Below are 12,172 nucleotides of genomic sequence, written 5' to 3'. Positions count from 1 at the left end.
TACCTACCTGGACCTTTGTTCCTTTATAGACTCTGATTAACCCATCAGACAGGCATGAATTGTTGAAGAAAATGATTAATCAAATCCAAAGGGGTATTGAAGGACAATGGGCACTGCCAGTACCAACAGCAGAACTTCGTTATATTGTGCCTACCTGTGCTGGCCTGCCCCTGGAATATAGTTTATACAGCACTGGCCTGGTACATGCTACAGCTGATGGTGAGTTTTGAAAGGTGTTGTTTAATGTTTTCACCCAAACCTGGCTAGGAATTCCTAAAGTCAAATCCCCATTCTAAAATTAGATACCTCTGCAGTTTTGGCAAGTTATCCAGCTTACCTGTCCCAGGTTCACTCTACGATATGATAATAATATTTAACAGCATCAAAGAATTAATTAGCTGGGGACAAATCCTGTCCTGCATATATCTGTGTAATTCAGTTTCAAGAACAGTAAATTTGTCCCTTACTAATAGTACAATTCTTTTTCTGTTTTTTGTAGTTGATGTAAAGATGTCCCCTCCTTTATCTAGCAATTTTAACCCTTCACAGTTATTTGAAGCCAATATTCAACTTCAAACTAACATCAGTCCAAGGTAAAAATAACTGCTATACTTATATACATTGAGAGAGAAATATTTTACTGGGATTATGTTTTGTGGACCTGTCTATAAGGTGCATCTCTACCTCACCACCTTTGTGGACCTGCACCACCGATGAACTTTATCATTGCAAATCCAGCTGCAGAGACTCATACAGAACATCCGTAAAATAGTTAGAGAGTAGCATTTCCATACCCCAAAATGATATTTTAAGGGTGTTACCTCAGAAACTTGTAAGGCTAGCAGTGTGTGCTGAATCCACACTCAGAAGCTGGGATTCTCTTATTTCCAGTTAAACTTCTGTTTTGTCCCTGAAGGGCACCAGATACTGTACATTAAAGTCATGTCATTGTTGTACATAAATATTTTTAGTGGTGCAGAACTGAATCTGGTCATAATGGGTCTTGGGCCAAGGTCACTTTGGAAGGAAGAAAGAAGATTTTTTTTTCCAGACCAGGCTAAATTTATTTTTATTTTTTAACAAAATTGGCAGCTTTTTGAAGCTGTTCCAGTAGTTTTCAGTCCTGGGATGATGGATTTGTGATGCAGAGGGCAAGTGAGGGGCTCAAAGGTCTGTGTTAAATTTATTTATCACATGACCCTCCAGTATATCTATGGCTCTACAACTTGTCACATGAATCTAACATCCCTAGAGATGGTATATCTCTTTATCCATGCATAGATGGCTAGATCAATATTGCTTGTCAAAGCTGTTGACCCTCAGATATATTCCAAGAATCACAAAGGTTTGAAGAGCCAGTCACACCAAAATTAAATCATCACAAACATAATGTAGATATATTTTAATAGCAAATTTAATGGAATACAGTTAAGATATAAATGACCAACCAGCACAGATAATGCAAATCAAGCATATATATAGTACGTATTTATCTAAAGAAATAAGTAACATTTGAGTACATTTAAAATTAATGTCTCTAACTCCTAAGTCTTAAAAAAACAAACAACAACCTTCTAACAGGTGGTCAGCTTGTTTGGGGGAAAAGACTTTTCATCTAGGTTTCAAATTCAGTTTTAAAAGAGTGCTTGCCTTAGCTCATCTGTAGATAGGCTATTCAGCAAGAATCATAGTTCAATGCTAAAGACAAACATTCTGAGATGAACCCAGATTTTTATACTCTGTGGCCTGGCTCAGTATAAAAAAATGTACTAAATTAGGTTAAAAAATACAAGCATTACTAATAGGTTTTACTCTAATTCATATGCATATGCTTATTTTTATTCCATATCTGAGCTATGTTTAGTCTAAAATTAGCTTGTCCAACATCAAACCACTAATTGTACTCAAGGTGCCTATTAGCCTTTTTTTTTTTAACCTTTCTTGAATTTTCTAAAACAATTCACACCTTGTGACATCCTCTGGTTTGATTATCTCCTTTGCCTCTTCTTTTCTTAGCTAAACTTTGGTCAAGCAAATGCTCTACCATAACACCATTAAACTGCTGAGAGCCTGCTATAATCTACAAAGCAAAAGCAAACTCTGATCTCTGGGAACATCTTTTATGTAAAGGGAATTCTGCATTTCAAAGTGTGATTGCTGGCTAGATATATGTTCATTTATATAACCATGCATGTTTGTGTTTCCACTCTCTTTCAGAGTATATACACACACTATGGCAGTGATGGGCATCAATACACAATACTTTCAGAGTGGGCTTGAATTTCATGCTGAGTTCCTTGCCAATGTCCCACTGAAATTTGATGCCAGATTAAATTTGAAAAGTAAACATTTTAAGCTTGAAACCAATCCATGTCACCAGGAGATGGAGCTAGTTAGCGCAAGGTACAGCAGTTATATTTTGTGTTTCCTTTGAACACTTCTGTACTAGTGACTGTGAATTTCCTATTATAAAATGAAAAATATACAGCTGTTTTCAAAGACTTTGCTGAATTATGACCATTACATAAAGCTTAATATTTTTTTTTGTGAATAAGAAAGTTGAGAAGAAGGTCCACAGTTGAAACCACAGACTGAAAATGACCTGCTGCTAAGTCTGGAGTCAACAGTGAAGGATTATCTCCTCAGTACATATCAGTTTATCTCAGGAGTTTTGGTGGGGTCTAGGGAAAAGAGGTGACCTCTAAAATAGCCAGATTCCAACCACATAAGGCAGTACTGAGGATAACTAACACTTTATATTTAACTAGAAGTAGATAGGAAACCCATGCAGCCCATAGAACAAAAGGTGTTATGTGCGTTTCACTTAGCAAGTAAACTTCTGAATAGAGTTCAAGGGCAGCTCCAAATATTATTCTTTGTGCTTACACAGTCTGGATGTGGCAAGGGCCCCAAAGAGGGAAGGGAAGGTTACCCCAGCCTTTCACAGAGAAATAAAGTATCCCCCATGTGAAAACCAGGAGATTGAGCTAGTTAGCGCAGTTATATTTTGTTTGTTTCCTTTGAACGCTTCTGTACTAGTGACTGTGAATTTCCTATTATAAAATTAAAAAATACAGCTGTTTCCAAAGACTTTGCTGAATTATGACCATTGCATAAAGCTTAATATTTTTTTTGTGCACCATACTTAGTATGGATTTTTTATAGCAAATTCTACTGGTGAGTTTTGTTTCTCCATCATTTAATGGCCAGGATCCTGAGGTCCATACTAAGATAGTGAGTTCAATGAGTGATTTACTTCTGTTAGGGATGAAAGAGGTGGTCCAATGTATTTTGGGTGGCTGACTGCAAAGTAACTCATGGAGTAGTTGTCATTGTTGCATAATTCTTGATCAAAAATGTGTCCTGAGCTGTACTTAGCAGGGAAATGAAATTCTGCTGTGATGGACCATTGGAGAGAAGAAGTTCCACAGTTGAAAGCATAGACTGAAAATGACCTGCCACTAATTCTGGAGTCAACAATGAAGGGTTATCCTCAATATATATCAGTTTATCTTAGGAGTTTTGGTGGGGCCTAGGGAAAAGAGGTGACCTCTAGAATAGCTAGATCCCAACCACATAAGGCTAACACTTTATATTTAACTAGAAGTAGATAGGAAAAAAACTTATAGGAAACCTGGATAACTAACACCTTATATTTAACTAGAAGTAGATAGGAAACCCATGCAGCCCATAGAACAAAAGGTGTTACGTGCATTTCACTTAGCAAGTACACTTCTGAATAGAGTTCAAGGGCAGCTCCAAATATAATTCATTGTGCGTACACAGTCTGGATGTGGCAAGGGCCCCAAAGAGGGAAGGCAAGGTTACCCCAGCCTTCCACAAAGAAGTAAAGCATCCCCCATGTGGAAACCTGACAGTAGAAGGGAGTCCCCATATGGCCTAAGATCTTGAACGTCTTTTGAAAAGGACAGAGGGACTCCACCAACAGACAAACCAGCAGTATCCTTTTATTTCCTCAATTACTTTCTTCTTCCAACCAGCATGACCTATATCACTTTGGGACTAAACACAGCAAGAGTGAGCAAAACCAGAATAAAGTAGTTGAGTGGTTATGCCATTTATAAATCATATATCACATCTGTTCTTGCAGGACTAAAGTTTATGCTATTTCAAGAAACATCCAAGAGGTAGATTCACCTAAGATATCTTCTGTTCTACCAGAGAAAACTGGGCCAGATATCTCAGAGCAGCACTTCAAGTCAGCAGAAAGTGTATCAAGAGACACTGCTGTGAAGGTAAATGACACTTCTCGGCTTTTACTTTGAGGGCACATCTACACATGCAATTAATGAGAAGCAATAAATTCCAGGGCTTAGTGTTCTGGAGTTTATTGCTCCCAGGCATGCTGTCTGAATGTGTACCTGGGACCCCAGCACATTGAGCTGGGTCAGAGCATCTATGGCTAGTAAGGGAACCCAGGAGTCAACCTGCAAGCTGGGGGATGCTCCCCCCCAGCTCAACGTGCTGCGGAGGGGCTGGCTGGGGCATGAGGATACTTCAGTGTAAGGCTAGCTGACAGGCATCTCTGCACTAAAGTACCCTCATGTCCCAGCCAGCTGGGGCAGTGTCTAAATAATACTTGTATTTACAAGTACTATCTTGTTTCAGAGTTAGTTTACTCCAGCCTATTAAGGGCACATGTGTAGACGTGTGACATTTACTGTAGAGCTAATTAGTCTACTCTGCCACTAAATGTCTCATGTAGATGCGCCTTGTATGTGCTAGATAGATAAGAACCTGATTTTCCAAAGTGCTGAATATCCACAACTGTAACTGAAGTCTGGGGAAGATGTAGATGTTGAATTTAAACAGCTACAGGATAACCTAATTAAATTCTTAGAATCAACTTGCACCTGTTATGAATGCAAGATCTGGCTCTTTCTTTACAGCAGTGGAAAAGCAGTGGATCCATAGGATAAGACAACTCTCTCTTTCTCTTCCCAGTACTCCACAGAGAGGCTTTTCAGAGGTATCAAACATGTGGAAGTAGTGGTTTGCAGGCAGAAGAAGGGAATGTTGAAGATAGGATGCTTATTTTCCTTCCCTAGCCCTGTGGAAATCAATGCATAATACAATATAACCATAGGCTCTTTTCATAGCATGCACTGTATGCTTGGGATTTTCTGTTAAGGTAAAGCTCTGGGTCAGCTGCTGGCTTAGGAGTGAAGACAGTATAAATCTAATGGAAGCAAGAAGGAGTTCTGCTTCATCTAAACTGATAGACAGGCATAGATTTCTCCTACACACATAACCCACATCTTTATGAAGACTCCTGTATGATCTGTGACATTTGATGGCATGATCGCTGCCTGTTTTGTGGGTGTGCTGTAGGGAGGAAGCAGGGAAATAACCCCTCTTACAGAATAATGTGAGAACTCCAGGAGGGTTTCCTTGAATGTTTTTTCTCTCTGTACTTTCTTACTCAGGCAAAGCCCCCAGTGACCTCAGCATCAGTTGGTACTGAGAAGAGATGTTAGTATTTTACCCATTACTTGCAAAATGCTTTATCTGCCATGTTTCTTTCTAATACAGCAAAGATATGCTTCTGATATAATAGTCAAGAAATACTCCCGTGGTTCTGAAGAGGAGCCTTCCTTCAGTATAGGAAGAAGATATCATACACAAGTCTTTTGTGGCAAATTACCTGCTTTGGATTGCCAAGCCTGTCTTAATATAAAATCACAAGATTCCACTTTCTTAAGAAATACGTATCTGCACAATCTAGTTGGAGAGCGTGAAGTCAAATTAATTTTGAAACCAGGTACAGAACAAAGCATGTGGTTTTTTGTTTATTCTTCTTGGTGCAGCTGGATATCCCCTAATGCATGTACTTGGTGTGTAGTCCATACAGATGCTGTCGTTGACAAAATACAGCTAGAGATTCAGGCAGGATCCAGAGCAGCTTCCAAAGTGATCTGGCTGGTAATGCCAAAATCCGAGGAGGAAGATGACTCATCTCTAGATGATGAGGTTCAAGCTAAACTGAAGACGTTCCTACGAATTGAAAATATATTCAAGGTAAGTTAACTTTGGCATGAAATGCAAGATAAATGGGTGAAAAAAAATCTCCCATTCAGCCTAATAAATACACAGTCTAAAAGAATGAGATGGAAAGTCTGCTGAAAGTGCTATTTGATTTAGTTGGAACTACAGTATGTTTATTTTCTAATAGTATGTCCTGAAAAGATGATCTCAGATAGTCTGAGTTTGTTCAAATAAAACAAAAGGAAAGAAGAGTTAAAAGTCTAATAGAATCCATAACTATTCAGTAAAGGCATAGCTAGATATTTCAGTGCCCTGGGTATAGCAGGGTTGGGGACTTGTGCTGAGCACTAGAAAAAGGGAAGGTTGGGTGGGCAGGGTCATACCTGCCAAAGAATGGGCTCACCATGCTCTGGCTGCTATTGCTCTGGTGCTGGGAACCCTGGGATCTTCCATTTTGGTGCCCTCTCTCAACTGGCACCTGGAGCTGGTGCCCTAATCACCTGCCCCTAGTTATGCTTCTGCTATGCAGTATTTTCAATAAAATACAATATTTCCATTAAACCTAAGTGCTTTGTTTGAATATTAATCTCCCTTTGCAGCATTTACAACACAGCTACTTGAGTATTTTTCTAGGAATAGAATGCAAAATAGACAAGGAGCTAGACCCACCAAGAGTTCGGGTGTTGAGTGTTGATGTTTAGATTGAAATTTTAGACATATTCAGGAACCCAAAACCCTGGAATTGTTACCCAGGCTCCCCTAACAGTGCATGGGGAGAAAGAGATGCCTAGGAATTGGATCCACTAAAAACACTAAGCAAGCTGTCTACCTTATCCCACAGGAAATGCAACTGAGAGGTGAGGGCTTAAACTTAAGTCCCACCTTTACAGGAAAACATGTGCCTAACTGAGGGGCACTGTAAATAAGTTATGGCATGTATGACATTGGTAGAGGTCCAGGCAAATGAACCTCAGATGTTATAATCCATGTTATTTAGGCCACAGAAGTAGAATGAATTGATCAGGGAGCACAGCTTGGATCCAGGTCCGTTGCAAAGCCTGGTACCTCAGTGAGAATAGGAGTTCGTCAGCCTGTTGCTTATGAGAGGCTGTTTGAGTTTGGGGGGCTGTCCGTAAACCAGAATAAGTTTGTCCTCCATGGCTACCTTGAGACAGTTGTCCTTTGCAAGGAGCATGGAGGTCATTAATGATGTGTCTAAGGTTGTTGAGCTCAGTGAAAATAGGAGGATTCTGTTGTCCTTGTCCTAGGTTTGGTATTGTAACAGGTCAGAGTGAGGTCTGAGTCTGGCTTTCTTGATCTGAGTGGCTATACTTTTGGGATTGTATTGTAATTGTAGGAATCCCTGCTCCAGATCCTTAACGTGTGCATCCCAGTTGGTAGGGTCAGAGCAGTTTTGGTTGTAACACAGAGCTTGGCTGAAGACAATGGATCTAATGGTGTGCTTAGGATGGAAGCTGTGGCACGAAGGTAGCTGTGGCAGTTGGTGGGTTTCCAATACAATGTGGTGGCAACGTGACCATTGCAAACCTTCACCATGGTGTCTAGGAAATGAATTGCTCTGTGGAGTATTCCAGACTTAGTTTGATGGACAGTTACTGGACAGGTAGAAACTGTTAAAAGTCCTGGTGAAATTTCTCTAGTGATTCCTGCCCACATGTCTATGTGATGTCATTGATGTGACTTAGGTTTATCAGGGGTGTGAGAGGGCAACTGTGGAGGATTTCAAGGTCCATCATAAATATATTGGTATATTGATGGGCCACGTGTTCCCACAGCAGTGTCATTCATTTGTAGGGATAGGGAGTCTGAAATAGTTGTGAGAGGATAAAGTGGGAGAGTGTGGTGGAAATAGAAGCAGTGTCATCATTGGGGATAATGTTCTTTATAGCTTGTAATCTGTTCTCATAGGGGATGTTGGTTGTACAGAGACATGGCATCTATGGTAGCTAATATAATGTTAACTGGAAACTTGTCAAAGAAGCCCAATTTCTTAAAAAGATCTGTGGTGTCTTTCAAATAGCTGGCAGCTCCAGTGGCATACAGGAACAGGATAGTCAATGTAGCCAGAAACTTCCTCCATAATGGTGCTAATGCCAGACAAACTGGGATAATCCTAGGTTTCTATGACAAGGAGCCATGCAATGATCAATCTGCCACAGACTGAACCCATACACAACATAAAAAGGACAGCTCCTGGAATTTGCCTGAGGGATGTAGCCCCACTCTAGACCTGTATATAACCTCTGTGCCCACTTTGAGATTGTAGTATAGTTTGCCAGGTATGTGGCTCTTGGGTAACCCCTGGCCTAAGCTCCTGAAAGGTGGAAGCATACCTGTGCTTCCAGAAGTAGCATCATTAAAAGGTAATTTAATTCCTCCTGGTATTGTGCTATGGGTCCTTGGTCAGGAGGGTCTAAAACTTCATGTTGGAAATTTGTCTCTTGGATTCCTTTATGTATGCTGTTTTGTCTATGGCGCTTGTGGTAACCCCTTTTCAACGTGCTGTATAATAATATTAATGTGTGGGGGGGCCTTTCACAGAACTGAGATTGTAATAGAGCATTTTTTTTTTGGCAATCTTGGAGCAGGCACAGAGGTTATATACAGGTCTAGAGATGGAAACAGGTTATATATACAAGTCCAGAGTGGAACTGCAGCCTTCAGGTGAATTCCAGGAGCTGTCCTTCCTCTTATCTTATGTATGGGTTCTGTCTGTGGCAGGTGGATCACTGCATGGCTCCTTGTCATGGAAATGTTTCCTTAGTCTTAAATACTAGAAGAAAGCCTTAACATCTCTACACACCTATTCCATATTGAGTTATGTAGTATAATAGGGAAGGAAGAAAGACTATGGGAGAGTACAGATACCTTAGCTGGGCTAAGAGTGTGTCAAAGAGTAAGTGTATCAAGTCTTGTCAAAGACTAAGTGTGTAAGTGTGTCAAGTCTGGTATAAGTCTTTAAATTAACATTTGATTGGATTTGCAGGTTAGAAATCGACATAAACATCAACGGCTGAAGAAGCAGTCTGCCAAGAAGGTTAAAATCAACATTGCCGAAATTCACATAGTCCCCACATCTACATCTCCACCCAGCTTGTCCTCCTCTTCCTCCTCCTCTTCTGTAGGTGACAAACATGGCAATGCTCAAGACAAAATGTGGCAACCTAGAGAAGGGAAAGGAAACAGCAGTAGCAGTAGCAACAGCAGCAGCAGTAGCAGTAGCAGTAGCAGTAGCAGTAGCAGTAGCAGCAGCAGCAGAAGCTGCAGCAGCAGTGAAGAGGATTCTCCTGAACACAAAAAGCAACAAGGAGGAAGTGACGAAGTACTCGGGAGTTGTGGCAGTAGCAGCCAGGACCATGAATACTCCAAGAAGCAGGTAATTTATCCAGACTCCTATTGTAGTAGTACACATCACATTTCTGCTAATGAATGGGTTTCTGTAGTTTGGTATCATAAATCAGGAAATTATACTTCATTAACAATACAGGGCCAAATGCTACTTTCACAAGTATTCCCTTGACTTGAACAAGAATTATTCCTTGTAACTGAGGGCAGAATTAGGCCCAGACACTAAAGAGGGCCTAGCACAGTTTATTCTTACTCTCTAGATAATTACATATAGGATGGAAGAGAGAAACAGAAAAAATATAGATGGTTCTCTACTATCATTATGATGTAGATTAAATAACATTTAAGTTATTTTTCATTTTTAAAATTCTTACCTTTTTTACCAAATGTATGTTGTTCAGTACATTTGTATGCAGTATCCAGAAAATGTTCTGTTTGTAATATTTTATTCTGTGTCCTGTTGATTTTCACAGGCATATCCAGAGATTTATCAGTATCGGTTCAGGTCAGCACAGCAAAAACAGGTACATTTTCTGCTTGGTGGATGCAGAGTTAAAATTGGTCTCATTCTCTACAGTGGAAGCAGGATTTGGGCTACAGAGAGGAATACATGAAAAGTACTCCTGGAACAGTTTTCTGTGAAATGTCTTGATACACCAGTAACTGAAGGATGATTTTTTTCAATTTTGCAGTATCCAGGAAGGGAAGGCGAAAGAATCAGAGGTTATAGTAGCTCATCTTCTTTCACCTCTGGTTATTCTGAAAGTAGCGATGATGGTGGCTATGGAGCAGATGCTCAGGTTGGTGTGTTATTCAATAAGCAATACAAGTATATGAAAATCATGTCCATATTACCATGGATTTCCAATTATTCTAAAGTTTTGATTTTAGTAATAGAAAGAGACAGTGATTTATCTGCTCAAATAATACATAAAATATTACAGGTTTCTAAAGATAACTCTCTCTTGCCCATATGAAGGCAGGACAGAGTTGCACTTTGCAGACCAACTAATTCAGGGATGCATAAGTTCTCATAAGCAACAGCTCACTTTGTCAGATACTGTAAGGTGCAACTCTACCTTGCCTTCATATACCCGCCTCAGACTAACACAGCTAACCACCTGCCAGCGTGAAGGTAGTGTCATTGGGTGGTTACTGAATACCACAATGTTCAAAGACTGACAAATGCTTCATGGTTTAACCATGTGGAATGTTGTCACAAACCAACCCATGGGGGGACCCCCAAGGCCCCCAGTTTCTCCCCAGTATGCTGCCACTTGCCCCAAGAAACCGACTGAGGTTGCCTTGGGATAGCTCCCTATCCCAGCATGCCTCAGCTCCATTGCCCTTATACTGGACCCTGCAGCTGAAATGAGGGAACCTCTACCAGCTGTAGGTGGCCAACCCACTGGGTTACAAAAGAAATTATAGGTCGCCCTTTCCACAGAAATGGTTGACCTGGAATATCATTTGCCCAGAAGTCACTCATCCCACAGGCAATCAGTAAGGAGACAAACAACAAAAGGATGTATTATTGAAAGAATTAAAGAATTAAGAATTAAGGAATAAAAGAATAAGGGAAGCAAAACTGACTACAGAAAAGCAAAACAAACAGTTTCCTACCCTCAGCCCTCCTGAGAGACATGCCGGTATTCCCAGAATTCAGCTTTCCTACTGATTACACCAGCACTGGTTGCTGGTGTCACTGAACCCAAAAAACCTGCAAGCCAGCCCCCCATCCCATCAGCATTATTTTAATTGCCAATGAGTCACAGAACCCTCCAGAAGTTTCTGGCCTCCCTGGCATGCCTCTGACCTGATGGGCCATTCCTCTCAGATGCCTTTGCTATAGAGGAGCTGATTTCCACATTACAAGTAGACAATGCTTCCAGGGCCCAACCCCTTCTGCCTATGTCTGGGGGAGTGATGACTCTTCTTGCCCTTGAGCAGTGGTTTTCAACCTGTGGTCTACAGACCCCTGGGGGTCCGCAGACTATGTGTAAGGGGTCCATGAAAGAGGACTATGATCAATCAAAAGTATATGAATACCCACACTTGCAATTCAAAGTTTTCACACCTCCATTTGAAAATTTTTAGGCATCCACAAATTAAAAGTTTGAAAAACACTGCCCTAGAGTCACAATAGCAAGAGAGATCTAACAGTTCCATGCATTCTTCTTCCTTGACTAAACCATATCCAAAACTATAATAATATATCGAGGCAGCATAACATCATCTTTACAGTAATATCAGTAACATACATGAATACTGCATAACATGGACTTTCTGATGAAACCACACATCAGTAAAACACAAACCTGCAAAACATAATGGGGTTAACAGCATTAATCAAAATTAATATTAGATTTGCTTGCTCACCATGAATGGCATGGTTGAACGAACAATCCCATTACTACAAATGGAATCGCTTTGAAGTGCCATTTTGTGTGTGTGGAAGGGTAATAGTGATTTTAGGTTTGTGGGGCTGATGCAAAAGCAATTCCATCCAGCTTGAGGGCCTGCTTTGGTCCTAACGCATGCTATGGAGTGTTTTTGTTGGTAGGTAGTTTCATTAATTTCAGTGACACCACGGGTAAAATTTCAAAAACATCTAACTAACTTTGAAACTCTAGTCCATTTTCAAAACAGAGGTAGGCTCCTGGGAGCCTATATTTCATGGAGAGTTAGTGGGACACTAGGCTTTTGGCATTTTAACCTTTGGTATATAGTCTGTGCGGGCCGGCTCCCGATCCCATCCTCGCCATGTGCGAGCCGGGCCTGTCTTTGCGCCAGCTGG

General features: G+C 40.6%; 1 protein-coding gene across 1 annotated transcript in view; it reads left to right on the top strand.

Annotated features, from left to right (window-relative positions):
- Positions 1–12,172, top strand: part of LOC102371686 (vitellogenin-2-like) — a 37,425-nt gene that overhangs the window by 13,320 nt on the left and 11,933 nt on the right. Inside the window, exons 17-25 of the mRNA XM_025215761.1 lie at positions 30–219; positions 500–593; positions 2,218–2,403; positions 4,112–4,256; positions 5,554–5,782; positions 5,864–6,039; positions 9,014–9,403; positions 9,849–9,899; positions 10,068–10,175. Coding sequence (XP_025071546.1) covers positions 30–219; positions 500–593; positions 2,218–2,403; positions 4,112–4,256; positions 5,554–5,782; positions 5,864–6,039; positions 9,014–9,403; positions 9,849–9,899; positions 10,068–10,175 — 1,569 coding nt within the window. The remainder of the gene's footprint in view (positions 1–29; positions 220–499; positions 594–2,217; positions 2,404–4,111; positions 4,257–5,553; positions 5,783–5,863; positions 6,040–9,013; positions 9,404–9,848; positions 9,900–10,067; positions 10,176–12,172) is intronic.

Source organism: Alligator sinensis, unplaced genomic scaffold (assembly GCF_000455745.1).
Source record: "Alligator sinensis unplaced genomic scaffold, ASM45574v1 scaffold32_2, whole genome shotgun sequence".
In the NCBI taxonomy this organism is placed as follows: domain Eukaryota; kingdom Metazoa; phylum Chordata; order Crocodylia; family Alligatoridae; genus Alligator; species Alligator sinensis.
This window is presented reverse-complemented; position numbering and strand designations above follow the sequence as displayed.